The 27,438-nt window shown below is 67.7% G+C and overlaps 1 protein-coding gene across 1 annotated transcript; it reads left to right on the top strand.

Annotated features, from left to right (window-relative positions):
• Nucleotides 1-34: 34 nt before the first annotated feature.
• On the top strand, nt 35-26,368 carry MYO15A (myosin XVA). Its single transcript, XM_083799594.1, is given in 61 exon segments — nt 35-8,045; nt 8,970-9,052; nt 9,161-9,224; nt 9,320-9,429; nt 9,559-9,633; nt 9,795-9,879; nt 9,881-10,440; nt 10,919-10,982; nt 11,067-11,180; nt 11,305-11,466; nt 11,553-11,666; nt 11,797-11,855; nt 12,088-12,211; nt 12,312-12,407; nt 12,539-12,670; nt 12,962-13,087; nt 13,287-13,364; nt 13,680-13,834; nt 13,918-13,963; nt 14,078-14,202; nt 14,332-14,449; nt 14,556-14,731; nt 14,811-14,895; nt 15,045-15,098; nt 15,271-15,352; nt 15,440-15,570; nt 16,223-16,318; nt 16,420-16,655; nt 16,972-17,150; nt 17,263-17,335; nt 17,488-17,679; nt 17,787-17,893; nt 17,995-18,083; nt 18,196-18,516; nt 18,614-18,677; nt 18,757-18,895; nt 19,203-19,293; nt 19,378-19,474; nt 19,700-19,821; nt 20,011-20,070; nt 20,204-20,279; nt 20,507-20,622; nt 20,775-20,893; nt 20,983-21,124; nt 21,409-21,520; nt 21,780-21,854; nt 22,209-22,611; nt 22,703-22,769; nt 22,932-23,004; nt 23,232-23,305; nt 23,378-23,460; nt 23,703-23,833; nt 24,003-24,097; nt 24,405-24,482; nt 24,659-24,755; nt 24,839-24,999; nt 25,093-25,226; nt 25,327-25,460; nt 25,549-25,682; nt 25,969-26,109; nt 26,232-26,368. Coding segments are annotated over 61 exon segments (11,079 nt in total). The 5' UTR covers nt 35-4,397; the 3' UTR covers nt 26,334-26,368.
• The last annotated feature ends 1,070 nt before the right edge of the window (nt 26,369-27,438 follow it).

Genomic DNA, 27,438 nt, shown 5'->3' with positions numbered 1-27,438 from the left:
ATAGATTGTGAAGCAGCTGTGAGAGGGCTCTGAGGTTGGGGAGGACCTCTGTGAGATGTCACGGGAACTAAATAGAATATTATTCACAATACCCAAGCTAAGAAGGTGACTTTGAACTCTGTAAGTTCCCTTCCCTGTTTCTGGCTTTGTTCACAGCTGGAGTGCAGAGCAAATCCCGACCGCGGTGGCAGCTAGCGGAGAATGAGCTCCAAATTAGCCGCATTATGCCTGAGCTGGCTGCAGAACGCAGGCACTTCTCTGTGTGAGTTGGGTGGGATGCCGTTCCGGCACATTAACTCGCCCTTTACATTTCCTGTGAAGGTTGCGCAGGCAGAGCTTTTCCCGCACACGGTTCTTTTGGTTTCATTTTGCCCCCGAGTTTCTGACTTCTAACTCCAAACCAAGGATCCTGCCGAGCCCCGGCACACGAGTGGGCAGCCGGAATTGCTGGCTGTGCCTCGTCCTTAGGCCAGGTAGCCTGTGGAACTGGGGAGATGGCCGACGCTTGTGTCAATCTGAAATGCGCACGATTATCCTCAAAAGCACGTCCTCGGTTAGCTGGTGCCTGCCTCTTGGTGTGTTCGGGTTTCAAATCGACTAGTCCAGCATGCCATCATTAAAACCTCTGTCTAATTAGCTTTACCAGGCTAAAATGCCAATTTAGGAAATTGGGCGTTTTACCCTGCTCAAAACGAACCGATGGGTGATTGAATTTGGGATGCGGATGCAGTAAAAATAGTTACATCAGAAGCAGCTAACTTCTTTTTTTTTTTTTTTTGAAAGTAAGGGTAGCTTTTCTGCAAGCGAGTTTATAGCTGTATTTGAAAATACATGCGTTTAATTGCAGCGTTCATTCTTCCAGACAGCTTCCCTAATTGTTCTGCACTAACATTAAAAGCTGCAAACATCGCAGTTCAGTGCAGCAGCAGGTTTTGCCTGAAGATCCCTCAGAATCCCGAGAAAGCAAAGGTACTCAGGGCAGGTGGGAAATCACCGCAGCATTCGTGTTGTGCCCCGGCCTCCTGAGGCTTACAGGATTGCTCAGACCTCTCGATGGCTCGGTGAGAGAGCTGGCAAAGGGCAATGCAGCTCAGAGACCCCTGGCTGAGTGTTTTTGGAGAAAGGCAGGTGCTCTTTTCTGTCCAGCACGGTGGGGGTGCAGAAGCAGCGCCCCCAAAGAGCAGTACGAGAGAAGGCTCGGCTGGATGACGGCAAGAAGCAGAGCCTGGCTGGATGGCAGGTCACCATTCTGCAGTGCAGCCCCTGCCGTTTCTCTGCCCTTTCGGCCAGCCCTGCTTCCACTAGCACCGTGCCCTGCTCCCGGGGGGGGGCTGCACCCATCCTGCCCTGTCCCTGCGGTGCTGCCGAGTGCCCCCCAGGTGCGGGGTGGGGTGAATCAGCTTTGCCACAGTCCCTCAGCCACCCTCCATCCAGTCCTGGAAGCGGCGAGGGCCCGAGGCGTGCTCCGTTTAAAATGCCTGTTCCAGGCAATCAAGCAGCTTTGATTAGCTGAACGCTCCTTTTATAATTTAATTTAGTCGGGAATCGTTTGCAAGGTAATAAAAAGAGACTGACTCCAAACGCATTCATTTAATTCAATGAGAGACGGTCACTGCGGCGGGCCTGCCTCCGCCAGCTTCCCTCGCCCCGTCGCGCTGACATCTCGCAGCGCTGCTCGGGGCCCTATATAAGAGCCGCGACCCGCGGTGACAGCTTAATTGTTTCGTGCGCTGACAGGGGTCACCCCCAGCCAGACACCGCGCGTTGTGCGGGGCCGGCTCGGGAGGCTGCGGAGAGGAGGATTTACGGCCGGCCAAATTGTTTCGAATTCCTCCGGTTGCTAAATGATGAACCCGCCCCGCGGGGATCGGGGCTATCGATTGTAATTTTGCAGTTAAGCCCTCGCTTTCTGAGGAATCAGCGTAATAAATGCCCACCGCATTACGGCGGGGATGCGTTAGCGGGGAGGAGACGGAGCCGAGGCACGAGGAGGAGGAGGGAGCGGAGGGGTTTCCAGCTCGGGGTGCAGCACCCACAGCGGGGTGCTCTCGGTGCCCCTGGGTTTGGAAGAGCCACGGGCTCGACTGCAGCAGCGCTTGAAATGGTCCCCAGTTTTGTGCGGTGCAGGAATCCAGTGGTGGAGGGGAAAAATGAAGCTTTTCTGAGTGTTTTTTTATTTTTTTTTTTGGCCTGCTGAGCTCAGGCAGGTGGGAGGTGCCCCAAGCCGTGGCGCTACCGGGCACAGGGACAGGGAGCAGGGCCGGCTGCCCCTCCAGCCCTGCTCCTCCCCAGCCCCGCAGAAGGAAGCTTTGCTCCCATCCCTCCGCTCATGAGTGGAGATGAGAATAATAGCGCTCATCAAATATGCATGGGGTGGCGGCAGCCGGCAGCTGCCGTGCAGCAAATATGGTCCTGCGGGTGCCGGCGGGGTGACGGTCCCCGGAGGAGAGAGGCCAAGAGGGTGACACCGGCAGCACCGGGGCTCCGGGCAGCACCCAGCCGGCCTGGCAGCATGCGGGCCACCTAGGCTACCCAGGTGAGTGGCCACGGGTGCCCCAGCTGGGCTCGCAGAGGCTGCGAGGGCTTGGCCAAGGCGCTCGGGAGGGACGTTTGTGCGCGCTGTGATATCCAGTGCTGCGGCTGCAGCTCCTCCAGCTCATGGCACGAGGCGGTTTGACACCTCTGGTTGTCCCTGCTGTCTGCTCCCGTCCCTTAATCCCCCTGGCCTCGCCTTCCCCACAGTCACTGCGTTCCTGCTGCCCCCCAAAGCACAGCTTCCTCCCCAAAATACCCCACCCTTCTCCATGAGCGTCTGTCCCCTCTCTCCTACCGCTTCCCCCCCCCAGTTTCCTTTACCTTGGGGATATTTTACCCCAAAAAACCTGCCTGGCCCAGCACTGAGTTCTGCCACCCTGGTCTCAGTGCAGTGGTCGAGGTGATGCCATGGGGCCATGAGCCGGGGGGTTTGGGCGCACACCAGCTGATTTAGCACGGGGAGCACCGCCGGCCCCTCGCTGCCCTGCCCTGCCTGCACCCAGGCTCCTGGAGGGTGGCAGGGACGGAGGTAGGGACGATGCAGGGCGCTGGGAAGGAGGATGGGGCTGCACGGTAGGGTGGAGTCAGGACCTGCAGCAGCCTCCCCACAGCCCTGGTGCGCTTTGCTTGCAGCTCCCTGGGTGAATCCAGCAGCTCGGAGGGATGGGGTCGGGGCTGTGGTGGTGGCACGGGGGGGCTGGCACCGGCTGTGCCACCCCCAGGCTTTGTTCTGTGCGCCTGTGCCGGGAGGAGGGATGGGGCAGGGCAGGGCAGTTCCTGGGTGAAACCATGCAGTGGGTGCTGCTGGTCATTGGGTTCATGCTGCTGCTGCCCCTCGTCCCCTGGGTGTCCCCAAACACCCCATGCGAGGGGCTGGAGCGGTGCCACCCCGGCCTGCACAGCACCAGCCATCGAATTCACACCGCTGCTGCTTAAACTTTGATGAATCCGCAGCGGCAGGAATCCAGGGCTGGCATTAACATTTGATGCGGTCACCCCGCGGCTCGGGCACGTGCGTGTGTGGGCGCACCGCTGCGGGGCACGCGTGTGCGGGACGCAAGGTGCACGCTCTGCGGGGTGCCCCCGTGCTGCATGCGGCCCCTGTGTCCCAGGGGCTCCTTCTTCCCCCTGCTTCCCAGAGCTCGTTTTGAGGCTGGGGTCCTGCTCCGTGGCTCCCCGTTGGTCAGGGTCCCACGGGGAGGTGGCAGGGTCTGGTTTTGGGGCGGCGGCGCTGCTTTGTGCTGATATGGGTACAGGTGGTGGTGTTTGTGCTTACCCAGGTGCTCGGGGACGGATGAGGGGTTCTGGGTTGGGGTCAGCAGCGGGGGCTTGGGGCATCCTTCCCAGGGCACGGAGCTGGCCGTGCGGGGAGTTCAGACCCTGCAGCATCCCACCATGATCCGGGGGGGCTGCGGGGATGGTCCTGAGGGTCCCAGCAGGATGCTCCCCGCACGGGACCCAGCACTCCCCGCAGGGGCGTTTCTCACCTTCCCTCTCGCTTCTTCGGAAAAGTCTCCGGGCAGGAGCGGCGCGTCCCCTGCATTATTCATGGCGCCACGAGCCCCGGAGCTTGGGTTACAGCCGGCAGCCCCGCGGCGAGCACCTCGCGGCCGGACTCGCGGGGCGCCGCGGGAGGCAGGCGGCAGCTCCCGCCGTCCCCGCGCCGCCGTCCCCGCGCCATGCCCAGCCGGGAGCCCCCGCGGGCGGCCACGGGAGCCACACACGGGCACGTGCCCTGCCGAGACCGGGAGCAGGTAAATACCCCTCCCCGGGGCGGGGGCCGCCTCGTGCCGGCGGCGTGGGGCGTCGCCGGGGCCGGAGCGGGTGCGAGAGCCGGAGCATGAGCGCCCGCCACCGCCGGGATGGTCGGCAAGAAGGGGGAGGCCAAAAAGGAGGCGGATGGCAAGGGCAAGGGGGGCAAAGGGAAAGGGAAGGATGGCAAGAAGGGCAAGAAGGAGGTGCTCGAGGAGGCGGAGGAGACGTCGGACACGGAGCTGCTGAAGGCGGAGGAGAGCGAGGAGCCCGAGGTGGTGGAGGAGGAGAAGGAAGAGGAGGAGGTCGCTGCGGAGGAGCCCAAGAAGGCGAAAGGGAAGGAGAAGAAGGGGGTGCTCAAGGCGGTGGTGGCCAAGAAGCCGGGCCGGGGGAAGAAGGTGCAGCTGGAGCCGGAGGAGGAGGAAGGCGAGAGTGATGTCGCGCCGGCCAAGAACCTCAAGGGCACCTCCAAGCTGGTGATGGGGCTGGCGGCTGACAACACCAAGAAGAAGAAAGGGGCCAAGGGCGCAGAGGCCAAGGGCCAGACGAAAGCATCCACCGCGGCGGCTGGCCCGGCCGAAGAGGAGGAGGTGGCGGCGGAGGCACCGAAGGCCCGGGCAAAGCGAGGCCTCCGCAGCACCTCCAAGCTCTTCATGGGCTTCAAGAAGCTGGGGCTGCGGCGGCCCAAGAAGGGGCAGTTCAAGAACACGTCCCGCTTCTTCTGGGGGCTGCAGAAGCACAGCACCAAGAGGAAGAAGAAGAAGAAGAACAAGGCCGTGCTCAAGTCCACCTCCAACCTCATGGTGCGCTTCAAGCACGTGGGCAAGAAGAGGAAGGAGGCGGACGCCGCCACCGCTGCCGCCACCACTGCTGCCACTGCCGCCACCTCCCCGCCGGCAAAACCATCCTTCCTGCTGCTGCGCCGGGCAGGGCAGGCAGCCGAGGACGGCGCGTCCCTCTTCCGCCGGCGCCCGGAAAGGAAATTCAAGCCCCGGGCGCAGGTGCTGAGCAAGGCGGCCGCCGCCACGGGCTGGCTGGCCAGGAAGCTGCTCTCGCGGCGCGGGCGGCTGGCGGGGGGCGGCCGGGCAGCCGACACGGCCTGGCTGTCCCGCATCGGTGCCAAGAAGCTGCCGTTCCCCGCGGAAGACGAGATCCTCAGGCACCGAGCCAACATGAGGCGGCTCCCGGCCGGCAGCGGGCCGGCGGCTCCCGGTGCATCACGGCACGGCCAGGAGCGGCTCGGCAGCATGGCGCGGCGCCCGTCACGGCGGCGATCGCAGCGTACGCCTGCAGAGACGCCGGTGCCGCAATATGGGTGGGCACGGGAGGAGCAGGATGGGGCCTACAGGCGCCGGCACGGGTACGCCAAGGAGGTGCAGGATGGGGCCTACGGCCGCCGGCTGAGCTACGCCAAGGAGGAGGAAGATGGAGCCTACGGCCGCCGACGTGGCTATGCTGAGGAGGAGGAGGATGGGCCCTATGGCCTCCAGCACGGTTATGCTGAGGAGGAAGAGGAGGTGGAAGGCTACATCCAGTCACCAACCCCAGCCTACCCGGCGGGGTACGGCTTTGAGGACGTGGCGCCCAGCCGTTACGTCGAGTACCCTGGCTACGAGGCGGAGGAGGAGTACGGTTTCTATGGGGGGGGCTGGGATGAGGACGAGCCATTGGAGCACCCCTATGGCTACGCAGAGGACGAGGACTACGAGCCGTACGGCGACAGGACCCCGCTCCGCCTCCACGACCCTTATGGCAGCGACCTGGAGTACGGCGAGGAGGCGGCGGGGCCCTTCGGCTACGCGAGGGACCCATACGAGGACTTCGGGGATGCAGGCGGTGGGGGGTACATGGGGAATGAGTACCCCGAACACCGCATCCAGTACAGCGAGGGCGGGTGGGCACCGCATGCCCAGTCCTCCTGCAACCCCTATGCCCTGCCCCTGGACGAGATCGCCGAGGCCGAGGAGCCAGAGGAGTGGGAGGAGGAGGAGAGGGATTATCCTTTCTCCATCCTCAGCACCTCCTCCCTCAAAGGCATGCGGGACACGCTGTCCTCCAAGCTCTCCCTCAACAGGAAATTCAGGCTCTTCCCCCGGCCTCAGGTCAAGATTTTCGGCAGGGACCGCCTGGACATCTCCCTCCCGCCGTCCCCGCACCGCGACGAGGATGACTACGACGAGTACGAGCCGCCACCGGCTGCCGTTGGCCCCGCGGGACGCCGGGGGGGCCGGGTCTCGGCGGCGCGGGCGTGCGGGAGCCCGCTGGGGCAGTTCCTGCAGCGCTCCCTCTTGCAGCCCCAGCCCCTCCTCCAGCCCCCCGGCCGCCCACCTCGGGGTGCAGGAGCCCCCCGAGACCGTGGGGCCCCCCAGCCTTCCTACAGGCGCTTCAGCCGCAGGCTGGCGGAGATGGAGAGCTCTGGGTCGGTGCGGGCAGGGGGCGGCCGGGACCCCCCGCCCCGAGATGCTCCCTCCAGGGACCCCTCCCCACCAGGGGGGCCATGGGGACAGCCCCCTCCCCGGGAACCAGGGGTTTTGCGGCCGCCCTCGCTCCGTAACCCCTTTGCAAACCCTGGGGGCTCCCCACCACCAGCCCGGCAGCACCCTGGCAGCGTGCGGGGCGAGGGCGTGCGGCGCTCCCCATCCCTCGGCGCCAGCCTCCGCCGGCTCAGCCCCGAGCCCCCTGCCGCACCACGGGCACCCCCAAACACTGCGATGTCGGGGCCAGGGTCACGATGTTTCGGGGTGCCCATGGCGGGGTTGGGGAGGTCTCTGTCCCCACGGCCATCACGGCGGAGTAGCCCCCCTGGGGTGACAGCCCCCGGACGGCTCCCCCAAGCCTGGACCCGGCAGCCTGAGCCCCCCACCAAGGCCGTGAAGCCGCTGATGAGGACCCCCTTCCTCCCACCATCCTCACGCCCTGGCAGCCGCCGACTCGGCCCCCCCAGCCCCTCCTGGGACGAGGGACCCAGCATGGAGCTGCCCCCCTGGCAGGGCACCCCCCCGCCGCCCAGCCCTGCGCCTGGGCCCCCCAAATCTTTCCTCCAGCGCATTGGGCAGCCCCTGGCCGGCATGGCCCCGCAGTCACAGCCAGCAAGGCCATCTCCTACTGAAACGGGGGGCCGCAGCCTGTCCCCGGGACGGATCCGGCACATGGGGCAGTCCCTGGCATCGCTGCTGGTGGGGAGCATGGCCCCCACCCAAGCCCCCCCATCCCCACCTCCTGCTCGCCGTCCCCTGTCCCGCTCGCCCTCCCCCCCGAGGCGTGCATCCCGGCGGGATGGGGGCACCCCCAGATCTCCAAGCCCTAACGCGCGGTGCCCGCTCCCCCCCTCCACCCCCAGCACCCGCCGCAGCCCCTCGCCCCGCGGCCGTGCCCCGGGCTCTCCATCCGCCCTCCGCCGCAGCACGCGTGCCCCCGAGCCTCCGGAGAGCGAGGCTGTGGCCGGGGAGGACGGCGCGGGGCGCTACGCCGTGGTGACGCCGCAGATCCAGAGGCTGGGCTCCTTCCGGAGGGCGTCCCGCATGTACAAGCAGCACTGGTCCAAGCAGCACGTCGTGCGGGTGCGGGAGATGCCCGACGCCTGGACGGCCGAGCAGGGCTACCCCCGGCACCCCGCCGAGCGCGGCCGGCAGCGGGCGAGCCAGCGGGGAGCCGACATCGCCCGGTACCTGAGCCAGCGCTCGCCAGCGGGCGGCTGGAGGGACAGGAACCCCTGGGCAGACGGGTACCTGGGCACCAAGCAGCCCTGGCGCAGCAAGGTAACGCCGGCGGTGGGGTGCCGGGGCGAGCGCGGGGTGGTCTGGAGCGGAGATCCCCATGGGATGGAGCTGGTGGGCGAGTGGGCATCGTGTCTGGCCCTAGCCACCGGCCACCCGCTCACCCGCCGGGAAGGGAAAGCGTGGTGTGAGGGTTTTGGGGAGCACGGAGCAGGCAGAGCTGGGGGGGTGAGCTGGTGTGGGTGTTAGGGGGTCCTGCTGGAGGGGGAACGGTGACTGCACGGCCCCCCCCTGTGCAGGGGACACCTGACTCCCGCTGGCTGCAGCCCACGTATGTAAATGCTGAGACCCGATCCGCGGGCTGGGGCGGGAGAGGTTTCGTTAGCAGGCGGCACGGTGACCCCGGTGGGTGTCCTCTTTCCTGCCCGCTGCCGGCCGGGCTCTGCCAATCCTCCATGGCACAGCCACGGCACCGGGCATAGCCATGGGGAGCAGCCCTCGGCCCCCACAGCTCAGCCACCTCCCTCCATCGTTTCCCCCAGAGGTGCCGGCCCGCTCCCAGGTTTCCATCGCCTGTCCCTCTGCTTGCAGCCCCCGTGGGGACTTTGGGTGAACGGTGTGGGTGCTGCGGTGAGGGCAGCACAGCTGCCTCCTGTTCCCACCTGCCCGCGGGGAGCAGGACCGGGGCTCCCCAGGAACGGTTCCTGGGACAGTCCCAAGTGACGCCTTCCTGGCCGCTTGTCCCAATTTCCAGCACTGTTCTTCTCCATCGATGCGTGATGCTCTTGTCATTGGGACCCGCTTTGGCACCATGGGGTGCTTGCATGGGGTCCCTGTGCCCGCTGCTGTTGGGCTCCCCAGTTTGAGATCACAGATGGCGGTTTTGGGTCAGTCAAAATGACCCAGGTGGGATGTGGTGGAGGGAGCAGCAGTGCCCTGATGGCCCCGCGCGGTTGCTCCGTGCAGATGCAGTCGCTGTGCAGCCTGCCCATCGTGCGCTACCAGGAGCCGCAGGAGGAGGACGGGCTGGAGGACCTGACCCAGCTGGAGTGAGTGCCCCGGCCCCAGGGGCTGTGGGTGGCAGGGACATGTTTGGGGGCAAGCAGCATGTCCTGTGCCCCCCCTGCGCCCCGTAACGCAGCCTCTGCCCGCACCAGGGACCTGCAGGAAGCCGCGGTGCTGAGCAACATCCGGACGCGGTTCGAGCGCCAGCTCGTCTACGTAAGGACAGGGCCGCAGGCGTCCCCCGAGGCTGCGGGGGCTCGAGGGGTGTTTGCCCTCCCAGTGGCGCAGCCCCAGACCTCGTTGTCCCGCAGACGTACATCGGCAGCATCCTGGTGTCGGTGAACCCCTACCGGCTGTACAACATCTACGGGACGGAGCAGGTGCTGCAGTACGAGGGCAGGGCGCTGGGCGAGAACCCCCCGTGAGTATCGGGGTGCCAGCCGTCACCCACCCCGGGTCCTACAGGAGCTCCCAGGCCATGGGGACCACTGGAGGTCCCCGTGATGCGGTGCCACGCGCCCCAAATGTGCTTCCCCCCCCCCTCCTCCAGGCACCTCTTTGCGATTGCGAACGTCGCCTACTCTAAAGTGATGGATGCCAAACACAACCAGTGTATCGTCATCAGGTGAGAGGGGCCGGCCCCACGCAGCCCCTAATTAGCACCACCCTGATTGCGCAGGGTGCTGGCGCGAGCCCGGCCCAGCCCCGGGGCCGATGGGGTGCCTCCGGGCACGGTGAGGGTGCGCGGGGTGGGCGCACAGCGGGTGCCTCCGCTCTGCTTTTCAGCGGGGAGAGCGGCTCGGGGAAGACCGAGGCCACCAAGCTGATCCTGCGCTACCTGGCAGCCGTCAGCCAGAAGCGCAGCACTGCACAGCAGGTGGGTGCTGCCCACCCGGGCACGTCCCCGTCCCTGTCCCCCGACCCCTCGCTGCTCTCCTCTCCACCATCTCCACCGCTCTCTCCTTGTCCCCACGCTGCCACCCGGACCACGGCAGATAGAGGTACCGGGGGGGACGTGGGCTGGGCTGGCTCAAGGGGGGGCTGAGCGTCGTGGTGGCACCGCTGCCACCTCGCCCCAGCTGCACGGGGACAGCGGGGATGGGGACCGGGAGCGGTGTGCATGCACGTGCCTGGGATCGTTGCAGTGTCCCCCATCCCTACGCAGCCTGGTGGCGTCGCACGCCTTGAATTTGGGTGTGCAAAGCTGGTGGCACAGCAGGAGGGTTCGGCACAGTGGGTCCCTGCTGGGGGGACAGCCTGTGGCCGTGGCGCCTTGGGGTGTCCAGGCCGTGGGCTCACCCCGGGCTCTCCCTCTTGGCCACGGGCAGATCCTGGAGGCGACCCCCTTGCTGGAATCCTTCGGCAACGCCAAAACTGTGAGGAACGACAATTCCAGCAGGTTTGGGAAGTTTGTGGAAATCTTTCTGGAGGAGTAAGTAACGCCCAGCCCCCGCCCCGCATCCTCCTCTCCCGGGGGGTCCCCGTCCCAGCCCTGCTCCTGGGGTGCCCCTGCCCGCTACCCATCACAGCTGGGTGGGACGCACGTGGGGATGTTTTAGGGGCCGAAGAGTGGAAGGGGCACAGATGATGCTGCCTGAAGTCACGCAGCACTTGCTGCCCCCTACCCACAGCACCGGGGGGGGTACAGGGGTGCCGTGCCCAGGGTGGGTTTGTGGGTCCCCGCAGCCCCTCATGGGGGATGCCTGATGTCCCTCAGGGGTGCAGCAGCTCCATCCCTCACCCGGGATCCCAGCTCAGATCCCTCTCCCTGCCCACCCATCCCTGCTGGGGGGGGGGGGGTACCTGGGGACCGGGGTGACCCCCACGTGCGCTGGGGGGAGCTGGGGTGGGCGCGGAGCCACCCCGCAGCCCCCAGTTTTCCAGCCAGGCGCCCACTCTCGCCCCTGCAGTGGTTTGATCTGCGGTGCCATCACCTCGCAGTACCTGCTGGAGAAGTCCCGCGTGGTCTTCCAGGTGGGCGGCGGGGGGGCTCTGCCTGTGCCCCCCCCCAGCTCTGCCCGTGTCGCCCCCATCACAGCTCGGCTCTCTGCTCCGCAGGCCAAGAGTGAGCGCAACTACCACATCTTCTACGAGATGCTGGCGGGGCTGCCCGCCCAGCAGCGGCAGCGCTACTGCCTGCAGGGCGCCGAGACCTACTACTACCTGAACCAGGTTGTGCGCCCCCCACCTTGCCCACCCCCGGCCCCTTTCTGAGGGTTTCGGGGTGTCCCCCTGCGTCCCGGCCCCCCCAGGTTTGGGGGTGGGATGCTGATGGCATCGGGGGGGCCCGTGGCAGGGTGGGAACTGCGAGATCCCCGGCAAGGACGACGCGGAGGATTTCCGACGGCTGCTCAGCACCATGGAGGTGCTGGGCTTCAGCGTGGACGAGCAGAACAGCATCTTCCGCATCCTCTCCTCCGTCCTCCACCTGGGCAACGTCTACTTCGAAAAATACGAGGTACCAGCCCCAGCCCCGATCCGCCCTCTTTCGGCCCGGTTTGGGGTGCAGAGGAGGGGACTGTGGCGTCACCCCCCGTCCCGCAGACGGACTGCCAGGAGATCGCCACGGTGGTGAGTGCCACGGAGATCCGGACGGTGGCGGAGCTGCTGCAGATCTCCCCCGAGGGGCTGCAGAAAGCCATCACCTTCAAGGTGACGGTGAGTGCGCGGGGGGGGCAGGCGTGGGACCCCTCCTGTCCGAGCGGTGCCGGACCCCAGTGGGTCCAGAACCACGGCCGTGGTGGCTGAAAGCTCTGCCACACCGATGGCTTCGTGTGCCCCCAACCAGGAAACGCTGCGGGAGAAGATTTTTACCCCGCTGACTGTCGAAAGCGCTGTGGATGCCAGGTGAGGTGAAGGGGGTCTGGGCTGCTGGAGGACGGGGATGGCAGGGTGAGGTGAAGGGGACGGGGATGGCACAGGGGACAGGGGCTGGAAAAGGGGCTGCTCACATCCCCGTGGTGTGGGTTTGGTGCTGGGCACCCAACCTGCGGCCCCGGCACGCCTGGAGGGTGCTGCGAGGGGGCAGCGGGTGGCCGGGGTGCCCTGTGCCAGCGCTCTGCTCGCCCACCCGGTGCAGGGATGCCATCGCCAAGACCCTGTACGCCCTGCTCTTCGGCTGGCTCACCGACCGCATCAACAAGCTGGTGTACCCGCGGCGGGACGCCCTCTCCATTGCCATCCTGGACATCTACGGCTTCGAGGTGGGGGTTGGCCCCGCCACGTCCTCCCTCTCCCCCCAGTTCACCACGGCTCCTGCGTGGTCCCATGAGCCACGACCCCTTTTTTTTTTTTTTTTGGTAGGATCTCAACTTCAACAGCTTTGAGCAGCTGTGCATCAACTACGCCAACGAGTACCTGCAGTTCTTCTTCAACAAGATCGTCTTCCAGGAGGAGCAGGTGGGAAGGGGAGAGGAGTTGGGGTCTGCCCTTTCCCGGCCACCTTTTGGTGTCACCGCGGAGCTGGGGACTTTGGGGTGTCCGAGCACCCGCCCCGTAGCACGGGGCTCAGTGAGCGGCCGGCATCGCAGGAGGAGTACCTGCGGGAGCAGATCGAGTGGAAGGAAATCCCCTTCAGCGACAACCAGCCCTGCATCGACCTCATCTCCCAAAAACCCTACGGCATCCTCCGCATCCTGGACGACCAGAGCTGCTTCCCCCAGGTGAGGCGCTGCCCGGAGCCGAGGCAGCGAGGATGGGGTGTCACCGTGCCCGGGTGAGCACACCCGTCTCTGCCAGTGGGGAAACTGAGGCACGGAGCAGCAGGTGCCCATGAGCTGTAATGACAGAGCAGAGAGCTGGGGCTGGCTGGTTCCTAAATCTGGCTGGAAGCGATCTTCCCAGCTTGCAGCCCGCTTAGGGGTGAATTTCTCCCCTTTTTGGGTGGGGGGGGTGGTCATCGCTTTGGGTGCATCCCAGGGGTGCCGCGGTGCCTCACCCCATGCCGTCCCCAGGCCACGGACCACACGTTCCTGCAGAAGTGTCACTACCACCACGGCACCAACCCGCTGTACACCAAGCCGAAGATGCCGCTGCCCGAGTTCACCATCAAGCACTATGCGGGGAAGGTGACCTACCAGGTGCGGGGCGCCCAGCCCGGGCCTTTGGGGGGTGGGTTAAATACGGGAGGGTCATGGGGCTGATCCTGCAGCGGGGGGCGAGGGACAGCTCTGAAGGGCTGGCTGGGGGCCGGGATCAGCCCCCTACCTTCAGGGTCCTGGCCTTGAGCTCCTCGTCCCCCTGCCGTGCTCCTCACCGCGAGGTCTTGCTCTGTGCCAGGTGCACAAGTTTTTGGATAAGAACTACGACCAGGTCCGCCAGGACGTGCTGGACCTGTTCCTCAGCAGCAGGACCAAGGTAGGGCCCTGCCCAGCCTTGGGGCTGTGCGGTGACAGGGCAGGGGGACATCGGTCCGTGCTGCTTTTATGTCCCCAAGCATTCGTCCCCGTGGCTCAGGAAACCAGGGGACCCGTAGCAGAGCATGCTACTGGCTCGGCCCCATGCCCTTTTCCCATGGGGTTCCCCAGGCTTTGCCCCTCCTCCATCAACGCATTCCCCCTCTTGGGATTCCTCTGTCTCAAAAACCCAGCGGCCTTTCCAAGAAGGGGACTCGGGGGGTGCTGTGCCACCACGGCCACCTTCCTCCTCCGTAACCCTTCCCGTCCCTCCAAGGTGGTGGCCAACCTCTTCTTCGGCCATGCCCAGGTGCTGGCCCGGCAGAGGAGCCTGGTCAGGAGGAGCAGCACCAGGACGCGGCGTTACAAGGCTCCCACCGTGGCCGCCCGCTTCCAGCAGTCGCTGCTCGACCTGGTGGAGAAGATGGAGAGGTCGGGGCGGGCAGGACGTGCCCTGGTGGCAGGGCTGGCTTTGTCCCCCGTGCCCTGTGGCTCATGTCGTCCCTCCAATGCAGGTGCAACCCCTTCTTCGTGCGCTGCCTCAAACCCAACAACAAGAAAGTGAGAGCTGGCCCTGGCAGCGCAGTGGGCGCGTGGTGGCACCGGGGTCCCCACGTCCCCCTTCCCCTCGCCCGTTTGGGTTTGCTCGTGTGGCTTCACCCCCTCGTTCCCCAGGAGCCGGGGCTCTTCGAGGCCGACGTGGTCAGCAGCCAGCTGCGGTACTCGGGCATCCTGGAGACCATCCGCATCCGCAAGGAGGGCTTCCCCATCCGCATCCCCTTCCTCGTCTTCATCGACAGGTGCCGGGGGTGTGCTTGGGGCGGTGGCTCGGAGCTTGTCAATTTGGGGAGGGTCTGTGGCAGCATCCCCAGCTTGGCTGTGGCAGAGGGAGGTGTCCCTTGTGGTGACAGTGTCACGGGCTCGCCCAGGTACCGCTGCCTGGTCGACATGTGGTCCAACGTGGTTCCCAACGGGGCCAACTGCGTGGAGATGCTGAGGAACCTCTGCCCCGTCAGCCCCAGCATGTACTATGTCGGCGTCACCAAGGTACCAACCCCCAAAAGGCCGCCAGGGTGTCGGGGCGCTCCCGTCCCCGTGGTGCCCCGAGGGAAGGCAGCCGAATCGGGGGCCTCACGGCATTGCTCCCCCCCAGCTCTTCCTGAAGGAGCAGCTGTACCAGGCGCTGGAGAGCAAGCGAGCCCGTGCGCACCACCTGGCCGCGCTCACGCTGCAGCGCTACGCCCGCACCTTCTTCATCAAGCGGCGCTTCCGCTCGCTGCGCCGCAAGATCGTCCTGCTGCAGAGCCGGGCGCGCGGCTACCTGGCCAGGTGGGGGCCTGGGGGACACCGGGGTGGGTGGGGGGGGACCCAGCAGGTGGCACGGGGCGACAGCGGTGCCCTCCCGCAGGCAGCGGTACCGGCGCATGAGGCACACGCTCATCAAGTTCAGGTCGCTGGTGCACATCTACGTGAACCGCCGGCGGTACCTCAAGGTGAGGTGGGCGACGGCACGGCACGGGGGGGGTCGCCACGGGATCCTGAGCCCCCCCAGACCTGCAGGGCAGTGCCCGGTGGGTGATGGCACCCCAAGGGGGTCCCGTGCCGCTGGGTCTCCCGCTCAGCGCGGTGTCCCCGCTTGCAGAGGAAGGAGGACGCCCGCCGGCGGGCGGAGGAGGAGAAGGAGAGGATGAAGCAGGTAACGGGGCGAGGGTGCGCGCAGCGCTGGCAGGAGCGTGTGTGTGCAACATGTGTGCAACATGTGTGCAATGCTGTCGTGCCCTCGTCCATGCCATGCGTTCACCCGTCGCTGTGGCATCTGGGGTGAGGAGCAGCGCGGTGAGTGCGTGCCATCCCTGTGCTCACGGCAGGAGCTGACGAGGAGGGAGGTGGTGGACGTGACGCACCTGGAGATCCCCGCAGAGCTGATGGGGCTGCTGGAGGCCGCGGCGGGTGAGTGGGGCCGGCACGGCTCCCAGTTGGGCCACCCTCGTCCCCATCCGTGGGGTGCGGGTGCCGGAGCTGCCGGCTGTGCCGTAGCCGCCCGGGAGGTGAACGCCGGCTGCGTGGTCCTGGTGCCGCCCCCGGCGCTGCAGCCCGACTCCCAGCTCACCCTCCCGCTCGACATCAACGACTACCCCATGGCCAAGTACGTGCGGGGCCACTTCCAGGTAAGGGTGGCACCGGCAGCCCGGCGGCGGGCGCCTGCCCTGGTGGGCGAGGGGCTCGTGGGGTTCCTCGGCGCCCTGGACGCGGTGGAGTGGTTTGGTTTGGGGTCCCCGCATGCGGCTCAGCGGTGCCATGGGGCATGAGAGGGGCCGGCTGCGGGGTGGCTGCTGTGCTGCGCGGGGCTGGAGGCAGCCTCCTGCCCGCCCGCCCTCCCTGTGGGTTCCTGTCGTCTCCAGGGGCCGGGGGGACCCCGCTGAGGTTATCGCAGAGACCCGCCGAGCCCTCCTGGACACCCGACGCGGGGCAGATCTGGAACCGCCTCGGGCGCTGCTGCTCCGCGGGGCCAGGAGACCAGGTCGCCTTGCTCCCGGGCTCCCGTCCCTGGCCCCGGCTGCTTTGCGCCCTTCCTCCTCCTCTTCCTCCTCTCCCCCTATTTTGGCTGTGTGTTTCCAAGTCTCCGGGATCCCCAACAGCAGTTCCGGGGCCGGATCCCGCTCTCAGCCTCACGGCGGTGCCAGCCCCATCCTGCCCCCCAGCCCCATAGCTTCCATCCACGACGCTCAGCACCATGGGTCTGTGCCTCCCACCGTGTCCTGGGTGGCAGTGGCAGGGTCCCCGGGGGCCGGGTAGCCACGGGTGCGGGTGTCGCTGCAGGAGCCGGCTTTTGGGATGCTGACGGCCCCGCTGGCAGCTCCGCTCACCCGGCTGGACGAGGAGCTGTGCCACGAGGCGCTCGGCCTCTTCAAGCTGGTAGGTGGGATAGCGCGGGCTGCGGCACCGCGAGGAGGAGACGGGGTGGGAGAAAGAAGCCAGACGGCCACCCCGCTCTGCCCCTGCCGTCCCCGCCGCAGATCCTGCGCTTCATGGGTGACCCGGGGCTGGGCGGCTCGCAGGAGACCCTCTTTGGCAACTACATTGTGCAGAAGGGGCTGGCAGCGCCGGGGCTGCGGGACGAGCTGCTGGCACAAGCCGCCAACCAGGTCTGGCGCAACACCAACGTCAACAACGAGGAGCGGGGCTGGCTGCTGCTGGCCGCCTGCCTCAGCGCCTTTCCCCCCTCGGCCGCCTTCGACAAGTACCTGCTCAAGTGAGCCGGGGACGGGGGCTCGCTGGGACCCCGGGGATTGGCGTGCTAGGGGGTCTGGGTCTGGGAGGTGGGGGGGGGGGCAGCCCCCAGATCCGCAGGGTCCCATTTGGACAGCCTGCCACGTGTGCCCGGTGGCACTGCTGTGTCCCTCCAGCGTCCTACCGGTGCCCTCAGGACCTTCCTGGTGCGTGTGCCCAAGGATGCTGCTCGCATCTGGGGGTGCCTTGAGGTCCCCCCATGGTCCCTTAGGGCCAAACTGTCACAGGTGCCTGGGGCCACCACCGGGCAGCCCCTCAGCGTCCCCCCTTCCCCGTAGGTTTGTCTCCGACTACGCCTTTGCCGGCTACAAGCCAGTGTGCCAGCGCAAGCTGATGCACGCCATGGCGCGGTCCCAGCTGGGCGCCGCGGCCGCCCGCGCCTACCCGCCCTCGCTGCTGGAGTGGACGGCGAACCGGCGGCAAGCCAGCATGGCGCTGCAGCTCTTCTGCTTCAACGGTGCGGGGCCGCACGGGGACGGGGCTCGGAGGGGGTCCCGGCGTGGCCAACCCCACTGGGGTCTCCGGCAGGAGGGGAGCTGGGGACGCGCTCACCGCCTGTCCCTCCCTAGGCGACACGTTCTCCTGCCCCGTGCACTCCTGGAGCACCGGCGAGGACCTGGCCGGGGATGTCCTGAAGCACAGGTACCCGGTGGCTCAGCACCCAGCAGGGCGAACGCAGCACCCAGCATCACCCCGAGCCATTTCGGGTAACCCCAAGCCATAGGGTGCCCAGCTCGTGGGCACGGTGCCCCCGCGGAGCCGGGGCAGCACCACCAGCGGTCTGCTGTCGGCAGGGGGCTGGCGGAGGGCTGGCGCGGCTGGTCCGTGGCCATGAAGGTGGGCACCCAGTGGGCCGAGGTGGCTGGCCACGACTATGTCCTGGACCTCGTCTCCGACCTGGAGCTGCTGCAGGGCTTCCCCAAGCAGAAGTCGTGCTTCCTCATCGCCTGGGAGGGCGCGGGGAGCCGCGGCTGTGCCAGCCAGGCGTAGGTACCCGGCACGGGGCACCGGCAGCAGGGCTGGATCGGTGCCGCAGGGTCGTGGGTTGGGGCCGGGGGGGGTCTCGAGTTAAGCAAACGCCCCCTCCCCGCAGGGCACAGGGGCACGGTGGCGTGGATTTGGACGAAGTGCCTCCTCCTCCGGCCGTCAGAGCGCCCACGCTGCCCTCGCTGGCGGAGGCAGAGGGGTACCAGCCGCACGGTACGGCACCCCCAGCACCATCCTGCTCCCCCGGCCCTGAGCTGCCTGCGGGGCCGTGCCCGTTGCAGGGCCGGGGTCTCATCCTGCACCCTGCCTGCCAGACTCCGACTTCGGGGAGCCGCGCACCCAGAAGGGCTTGGACCGGTACCTGGACAGCCTCTTCGACCCAGTGCTGTCCTACGGCAACGGGGTGAGCGCTGCGCCCCCCTGCCTGAGGCACAGCGGGGCTGGGGGCGTGGGGCATGGAACAGGCTCTGCCCAGGGGGCTCTGCCTCAGTTTCCCCCCCGATGCTGATCCCCAGGAGCTGGAGAAGCCGGCTGTCCTCGTTCAGAGGATGAAGGGAGGAGGTGGCACAGGAGGAGGGGACGGCGGGGGTGATGCCAAGCAGACCAGACCCGCTGTGCCTGCGGAGCCGCGGCAGCCGAGGGGTGAGCTCCGGGGTCTGTCCCTGGCTCCGTGCCTCAGTTTCCCCACCCGATCCCCAGCCCCTCGGCTCGGGGACACCTTGGGACCCCGCAGCCCTCAGTGCCAGGCTGGCCCAGCTCTCCCCTTTGCCTTCACAGCTGTGGAGCCAGCCCCGTCCCTGCAGCGCTGGGCGGACCCCAACCCACCAGGACCCCCGGTCAGTGGGGCAGGACTGGGAGGGGCTGGGACTGCTGGGGACACTGGGGGACAATGGGGACAGGATCCAGGTCCTCACGGCGTGACTGTCCTTGCAGGGCAGAGCAGCGGAGGTGTCACCCACCCGTGGCCCCCAGCCCCGGCCCTACCTGCAGAAAGCCGGTAAGGGGTGCCCGGGCTGGGCTCCTCGGCTTGTGCCACCGAGGGGACAGGGTGCCCGAGCCAGAGCTTGTCCCCACAGTGCCCACAGGCCGGCAGTGGGACGGCGAGCCGGTGCGGCACTCCCGGCTCAACTCGGAGCACTTCCCGCGGCCCACGCACAACATCCGAAACATCATCCGGCAGTGCCAGCCCGCCCCGCGCGGCACCCAGCCCGCCAGGTACCCCCGGCCCCGCAGCGAGCCACGGGGCTGCCAGCCACATCCCCCGGCCCCATTGCGCCAGGGTTGGGGTTTGGGTGATCCCGGGGTTTGGGTGATGCTGGGATTTGGGTGATCCCAGGGTTTGGGTGATGGTAGGGTTTGGGTGATCCCGGGGTTTGGGTGATCCCGGGGTTTGGGTGATCCTGGGGTTTGGGTGATCCCAGGGTTTGGGTGATCCTGGGGTTTGGGTGATGCTAGAGTTTGGGTGACGTTGGGGTTTGGGTGATGCTGGGGTTTGGGTTACTCTGGGGTGCTGTCTCCGCAGCAAGCTCTTTGGGAAGAAGCAGGACCCCCACGAGGAAGCCATGCAGATCCTGAAGGAGCAGCTCTCGGCAGCCCAGGTGCCCGCGGCCGTGGTAGGGACGGGGCCACCCCCGGGTCCCCCGTGCTGGGCTGGGGCTGCCGCCAGCCCTGACCACAGCCCACTCGCCGCCCCGCAGGGGCCCACGGAGGCGGTGGCCGCGGTGAAACCGGTCACGGGTGGCGGGTACCAGCCGCGAGCACCGACGGGGAGACCGGCAGCCACCCGGCCCCCAGGTATCACTGGGGGGGTCGGGGCAGAGGGGGCATCTCCTCCTCCCCGATAGCACCGGGTGACGGCTGATAGGGCTGGGTATGGGTCCAGCTCTGCAGCATCCTCACGGGATAGCTGCCGTGCCCGGCTAAACCCTCTCTGCCCCCCCCGTGCCTCAGCTTCCCCTGGTGGAGAGGGGCTGCCGGTGCCCCCCCCGGGGACACGCAGGGCTTTCCCACCCTTTGCAGTCTCCGTGTCACGGGAGCTCCCGTCCGAGGCGCAGCAGGTCCAGACCCAGCTCCACCGCAGCTGCAGCGAGGACTTCTACACCTACCGCAACGTGCCGTGGAAAATGTACATCCGCAAGGAGGTGCGGGGCCGGGGCTGGAGGGAGGGCTGGGGGGGGGGACAGTCTGCTCCGTGGGGCACGGGGAGAGGGCAGGGGGACGTGGCACGGGCAGCAGCATCTGCTCCGTGTCCCTTCTGTGCCGGGACAAGGCTGGTGTCAGATGGGTGCGTGGATAGAGGGGGTTTTCTGTGCTGCTGTCCCTCCCGGCAGGTTTTCTACCCCAAGGACAGCTGCAACAACCCGCTGCTGCTGGACCTCATCTTCCGGCAGGTGAGGCGCTGAGCCAGCCCCGCACCCCCATCTACAGCCCCACTGAGCCTCCTGTGACCCATCCAAGGGCAGGGGAGGGCCTGGGGGGGCTGGGGGATCAGATTACTCCCCGTGCTCCTCACCCCTCGCCCAGATCTTCACCGACACGCTCTCCGACACCTGCATCCGCATCAGCCCCGAGGAGCGGCTCCGCATGAAGTCCCTCTTCGGTAACGCCGCGCCCCGAGCCTGCTGCTCCCGGGGGGGGGATCACAGTGGGGGGGCTCCCACCTGGCCGCTCCGGTACCCGTCCCCATCTCCTGGGGATGCTCAGCTCCCCATCGCCGTCCCGCTGGGCTGGAAAAGGGGTCGAGCAGCCCCGCTCCCACCACAAAACCCGCGTCCGGATCCTCCTGGGAGCGGGGGGATGCTCACTTTGCCGTATTCCTCTCCGCAGCCCAAAACAAGCTGGACTCCTTCAGCCCGGTGGCCACCGAGAGCGTCAAGAAGGAAATCGTGGCTGCCGCACGGGACGGCTGCGAGGTGTATTTCTCACGTCTCTTCCCCGCCACGGTGAGGACTGAGCCACAGGGCAGAGCGGTGGCATCCCCGTGCCCTGTCTGACGTGGCCAACCCAACCCATCCCAACCCAACCCAACCCATCCCATCCCATCCCAACCGAACCCAACCCAACCCAACCCATCCCATCCCATCCCGCCCCACAGGGCAGCGTGGGCACAGGGGTGCAGATCCTGGCCGTGTCCCACGCCGGCATCAAGCTGCTGCGGCTGGTGAAGGGCACCAACGTGCCCGGGGAGCAGCTGCGGGTGCTGCGGGCGTACAGGTAGGGGCGAGCAGGCAGCACGGCCCCGCACGGCTCCCGGGGTGGGGTGGGTGCCGCGGGTGCTTCACCCTGCCCTCGCCCTGCTCCAGCTATGCCGACGTGCTCTTCGTGACCACCCCGTCCAGGAACATGCTGGAGTTCAACCTGAGCAGCGAGAAGCTCATCCTCTTCTCCCCCAAGGCCCCGCAGGTCAAGGCCATGGTGGACCAGTTCATCACAGAGCTCAGGAAGGTGGGGGGCACCTCCCGGGGCTGGGGTAGGCAGCAGGGGACAGCCGGCAGCAGGGCTTGGTGGGGTTGGCACCCTGGGGTGGCTCTGAGGCTGGGGGTGCTTGAAGCCCTTGTGCATGGGTGTGCATGAATTTCCTCGGGTGTGCATGGATTTCCTTGGGTCTGCATGAATTTCCATGGGTCTGCATGAATTTCTTAGGGTGTGCACGAATTTCCATGGGTGTCCATGCACCCCCACGGGCGTGCATGCATGCGAGGGCTGTGCCAGCCCCTCCGTGTCCCCAGGACTCCCAGTACGTGGTGGCCGTCAGGAACTACAGCCCGGAGGACGGCGCCCAGCTCAGCTTCCACAAGGGGGACATCATCCACCTGCAGCCGCTGGAGCGCCCCGAGCCAGGTGAGCGGCCCCCAAATCCCCGCACCCATAGCCCTGCGCCCTGCCGTGGGGGTCCCTCGGGAGAGCCACCCCCTCTTGCACAGCTTCACCATCACCCGCTGCCCTTCGCAAGCCCAGGGGGTCCCATCCTGACATCGCCGGGGTCTCCCCCGGCACCACCGCGCTGCTCTGCCCAGTGCCAAAACGGCCTTGTTTGGGGACACGAGGGTGGCACGTCCCCGTGACGCCCCTGTCCTTGTCCCTGTCCCCCCCTCCCCAGACCACTACTACGGCTGCGTGGTCCGCAAGAAGGTGATGTACCTGGAGGAGCTGAAGACGGGCACCCAGGATTTTGGTGGGTGGCTCTGGGGTGCTGGGGTGTCCCCACGCGTGTCCCCAGCGTGTGTGCTGCTGCCCTGGGCCATGCCCCGTCCCGGGGCTGGATCCCCCTTCTGCTGCCCCACAGCTGGCTGGTTCGGGCTCTTTCTGGCACCAACCCAAAGCAGGGCCACATCCCTGCATCCGATGGGGTCCGTGTCCCCTCTACTGTGTCCTTTCCCTTGATCACCACCAAACCGTGGCCGTTTCCAGCCAAAAACCACATCCAGACCCCCCACACACACCTGGGGAGGGCTCACGGGTGCCGCGCGGGGCAGGGGCTGTGTGGGGCTGACCCCCGGGGCCATCCCCACCCCTCTGCCCGGTGCAGGGTGGAAGTTCGGGGCCATCCACGGCAGGTCGGGGCTCTTCCCGGCCGAGTACGTCCAGCCCGTCGCGGCCCCCGACTTCGTCCACTTGCCGGCAGAGAGGAAAGAGGAGCCCCGGGACAAGCAGGGCAGGGTGGCAGCCTCGGGGGCCGTGGCCGTGGCCGTGGCTTCCACCGCCGTGGCCCGGGAGCTGGACCGCAGAACCGAGGTGGGTACTGCCCCGGGGCCATCACCCTGCACGGTGCTGGCCGTGCCCTGCACCCACAGCCCCTCTCTGCAGGTGTCTCCTGCCTTCCCCCGGGGTCCAGAGGGTGATGGAGGTGACCAGCTTGGGGACATCGTGGGGACCTGCCCCATGCTGGCCTTTGCCAGGCGGTATTTCCGCGCGGCGCGGTGCGGGACCACGTGAGTGCCGGGGTAGGGGCACCCCATGGTGGGGACCCCCGTGTTGGGGACACCCGTGCCCAGCCGCTCCCCTCATCCCTCTTTCTCCTAGGGAGTCCTGTGAGATGAAGGGTAAAAAGGAAGGGCCCGACGGGATGGAGATGCTGAGGTTCACCAAGGTGCGGGGGAAGTGCCAGGGTGCAGCGTGCCACCCTGTGCCTGGGGTGTCCCTTGCCACGCCGTCACCCGTGGGTCCTCCCGAGGTCCTGCCATGCTCAGGAGCTCCCCGAGTGCCACCCCGATGCCCATCCCACCCCTCCGGCTGCTCCTCTCCCCGCCAGGTCCCCATCCAGGAATCGCTCATCGAATTCACGGACGGCAGCATCAGCAAGCTGGCCATCGAGGCTTTCCAGGGTAGGCATGGCCACCCGCCCCGACCCCCTGTCCCCATGGGACCCCCCCATCCTTGGAGAAGGGTCTGGACGAGCAGATGGGGTGGCCCAAGCTGTTGTGGCTCCTCCAGCCTCATCGCCCCCCCCGCAGCAATTTGGGAGGCTGGGGCCTTTGTCACACAGAGGGGAGCACGTCCCCAGGGAAGGGACGGGGCGAGCTGTGTCACCGTGTGCCTTTGTTGCCCCCAGCCGTGATGAAGTTCATGGGCGACCACCCTCCGAGGGGGCAAACGGAGCTGGACATCGTCTGCACCATCCTCAAGGTAAACCCCGTGCCGGGGGTGGTGGCAGCGGGGCCGTCCCCGGCCGCGGAGCGAGCTGTGCCTCTCCCCTAGCTGTGCGCGGAGCACGAGGTCCTGCGGGACGAGGTGTACTGCCAGATTGTCAAGCAGGTCACCGACAACACCAGCTCCAAGCCGTGAGTCCCCGTAGCCGTGCTGGGCTAGGACAGCAGAGCCGGGCTGGCGATGGGGACCGCTGTGTCCCTGGCCATGCCGAGCCACCCTGGTGCCAGGGGGACACCCATGGGCTGGGGGTGCCACCACTGCCGCCTGCACCCAGCCGTGCCAGGCTGGTCCCCAGGGCTGCGGGTGCTGTTACAGCTGCCGAGGGCACCCCTCGCTCTGCCCCGGGGGGCTCAGCCCCGGCTCTTCCCTGCAGGGACAGCTGCCAGAAGGGCTGGAGGCTGCTCTACATCCTCACCGCCTACTACAAGTGCTCCGAGGTGCTCAGGCCCTTCCTCCTGGCTTTCCTGCGGGGTGCCAGCGGGCGCCCGGAGCTCCCTTTCCACGGTAGGGGCTGCGCCCACCCTGGGAACCTTTAGGGGAGCCAGGAAGGGCCGATGTCACGGCTCAGCCCCATCCTGCCGGGCTCTGTCCTGGTGCCTGCGGGGTGCCGCAGAGCCGGTGTGCCCCGTGCGCCCGGGCCTGCCGCCGCCACGCCGGTCCCCATTTCCCCCAGGGATCTCCAAAGCCTGCGAGCAAAACCTGCGGAAAACCCTGCAGTTCGGTGGCCGCAGCCTGTTCCCCAGCAGCATGGAGCTCAAAGCCATGGTGGTGAGGCCGGGTGCCCACAGGCAGGGCTTCAGGTCCCCCCCCCCAAAGTTTGGGATGACCTTGATGTTCTCGGGAGCCCCCCATGGCCACTGCCACGGGGCCGAGCTGATGGCACCATGGGGCACGGTCCTTTGTGGGGACGTTCCTTAGGGGAGCGCTTTGGGGGTGCCCTGAGCTTTTAGGGGGTCAGCACGGCTCGCTACGGCTGGATGGGCAAGACCCAGGACGGTCCCCATGGGATGTCCTGGTGGTTTGGGGTGCTCTTTGGGGTCTCGCCGCGAGAAAAGCACCCCGTGTCCCCGTACAGGCTGGGCGCAGCGCCAAGCGCCAGCTCTTCCTCCTGCCCGGCGGCATCGAGCGGCACCTCAAGATCAAGACGTGCTCGGTGAGTCGGGGGGCACGAGGGGCTCGGCGGCACCCGGCGTGGGCACCCCGAGGCTGCGGTGGGCTGGGGGACTTGGTGCTCTGGGAAAAAAGGGGGTCCCTGGAGGTCGGTTCCCCGGGGAGCTGCGCGGGGTGAGCCCCCGGGCACCGTCCCAGCCACGCGTCCCCCTGCCCCAGGTGGCTCAGGACGTGATAGAGGAGCTGTGCTGCGAGATGGGGCTGCAGCGCCCGGAGGCTTTCGACGAGTACATCCTCTTCGTGGTCGCCGACAGAGGTGAGGGGCTGCCGGCTGTGCCCCCCGGGCGGGTGCCCGACGGGGACACCGCAGCCACGCTGAGGCTGCCGGGGCCCGCGCAGGGCAGAACGTGCGGCCGCTGACCCGCCGCGAATACATCCTGGACGTGGCCACTGAGACGGAGCGCCTGGACGCCAGCTACACCTTCTGGTGCCGCCGCGTGGTCTGGAGCCAGCCCCTCAAGTTCGACAACGAGCTCTACGTCACCGTGCACTACAACCAGGTCCGGCCGCGCCGCGGGGCTCCGTCCCCCGGGTATTTCCCATCCCCAAGGCGGTCACACCGTGTCGTGTTCCCCCCCCCCGCCCTGTTCCAGGTGCTCCCCGACTACCTCAAGGGGCTGTTCGCTGTCCTGCCGCCTTCGAGGCTGGGAGAGCAGCACTTCCAGCAGGTGGCCAAGCTGGCCGCCCTCCAGCACCGCGCCAAGGACGGCCACCGCCTCCCCACCGCGTACGGACGGATGCGCGCGGGCACGGCCGGGAGCTCACGTCCCGCGGGGACCCCGGGGAGCCGCTGGCCAGAGCTGGCCCCGTCCTCCGTGTGCCCGCAGGAGGGAGGTGCAGGACTACGTCCCCCCGCAGCTCTTCCACCTGCTGACGGCCCAGTCCTGGCTCCACATGGTGACCCAGCACACGCAGCAAGCCCAGGCGCTCAGCGCCCACCAGGCCAGGGCGCAGTTCCTGGGTGAGCGGGACGGGGACGGGATGCCAGCCGGAGGCTCCTCCGCGGGCCTTTTGGGACCTCCACGGAGCCCCCGTCCTCCGCCCCGCAGGGCTGCTGAGCGCCTACCCCATGTTCGGCTCGTCCTTCTTCTACATCCAGAGCTGCAGCAACAACGCCATCGCCTCGCCCTGCATCCTGGCCGTCAACCAGAACGGCCTCAACTTCCTCAGCAAGGACACCCACGTAGGTGTGGGGTATGGGGGGGGGGCTGCAGACAGGGGGTGTCCCCGCGTCCCCATCCCCTGCAGCCCTAATCCGGGCTGGCACAGAGCTGCGGAGCTGCCATCCCTCTCCCAGCACGATGGGGACCTCTAAACATTCGGCACCCCAACCCTTGCTCCTCCTGCACCCGCTGGCTCCCCGGGGACTCAGGTGCCCCAGGCAGCGGGGAGCAAAGTGGGGGACCTCGGGGCCACCTCCCCTCTTGTGTCCGTGTCCCCCCCCCCCCCCCCAAATTGCTTTCCCCCAGGAGCCGGTGGCCAAATTCTCGCTGAAGGAGATCCAGGCGACGCGGACGCGGCGGCCGACGGCCGGCTCCAGCTACCCCTACGTGGAGATCACGGTGGGGGAGCTGCTGGCGCAGGGCGTCACCCAGCTGCAGCTGGAGCAGGTAGGGGCACCCCGGGGACACCCCCGGGTGTGTGCGTGTGTGTGGGGGGAGGACGACACGGCTGATATGGGGGTGTTCCCGCGTGCCCCACGGCCGTGTCCCCCCCCCCCCCACACCCGCAGGGCCTGGAGCTGTGCCGCGTGGTGGCCGCGCACGTGGAGAGGCTGCTGGGCGCGCGGGAGAAGAGGCTGACGCTGCCGCCCAGCGAGATCACGCTGCTCTGAGCCGCCCCGCCGGATGGTCCCGGGGGGGCTTGAGGGGTTTGGGGTGTGTGTGGGGGGGTCCCCGAGGCTGCTGACCCCCCCACACACCTCCCCCCGTTGTCCCCCTCCGGGGGCTGTGACCCCCAAGGATTTCATACAAGGCCGCCACGCTCGGACCGCCTGTGTCTGTGCTCTGTGCTGCGCTCGCTGACGCTGGGGGTGCTGAATGCGGACCCCTCGGCCCCCCCAACCCCCCCCAATTCCTTCCAGCCCCCCCTGAACCCCCCTAATCCCCCTTCAGCCCCCCTGAGCCCTCCCTAATCCCCTCAGCCCCTCCTGATCCCCCTTCCCCTGGGCCCCCAGGCCCCTATCAACCCCCCTTACCCCCCCCCCAGCTCCTCTCAGCCCCCCCAGCCACCCTCAGCCCCCCTGATGCCCCCCAGCCCCCCTGAGCCCACCCAATCCCCCTCCAGCCCCCCCATTCCCTCCCTAGTCCCCCCAAACCCCCTCAGCCCCTCCTGTTGCCCCTTCCCCCTGCTCCCCCTCAGCCCCTCTCAGACCCCCGATCCCCCCCCAGGTCCTCCCCAGCGCCCCCCAATCCCCCCCAATCTCCCCCTAATCCCCCTCACAATCCCCCCCAGCTCCCCCTAATCCCCTCGATCCCCCCCCGACCCTCCTCAGCCCCCTGGTCCCCCCAATCCCCCTGATCCCCCCCCAGCCCCTCTGAGCCCCCCCAGGTCCTCCCCCGCCCCCCTCAGCCCCCCTGATTCCCCCTAATCCCCCCAGCCCCCCTAATCTCCCCCTAATCCCCCCTCCAGTTCCCCCTAATCCCCCGATCCCCCCCAACCCTCCTCAGCCCCCCAGTCCCCCCCAATCCCCCTGATCCACCCTTCAGCCTCCCCAGACCCCCCCAATTCCCCCTAATCCCCCCTAATCCCCCCTCCAGTTCCCCCTAATCCCCCCACTCCCCCCCACCCCTCCTCAGCCCCCCAGTCCCCCCGAATCCCCCTCGCCCCTCCAGTTCCCCCTAACCCCCCTGCCCCCCCCCCAGCCCCAGCCCTGCCTCAGTTTCCCCTCCCTCCCTCCCCCCCCCTCAGGGGGCGGGCGCTCCCCTCAGGCACCTCCG

The sequence above is a fragment of the Anser anser genome, assembly GCF_964211835.1.
Source record: "Anser anser genome assembly, chromosome: 15".
In the NCBI taxonomy this organism is placed as follows: domain Eukaryota; kingdom Metazoa; phylum Chordata; class Aves; order Anseriformes; family Anatidae; genus Anser; species Anser anser.
This window is presented reverse-complemented; position numbering and strand designations above follow the sequence as displayed.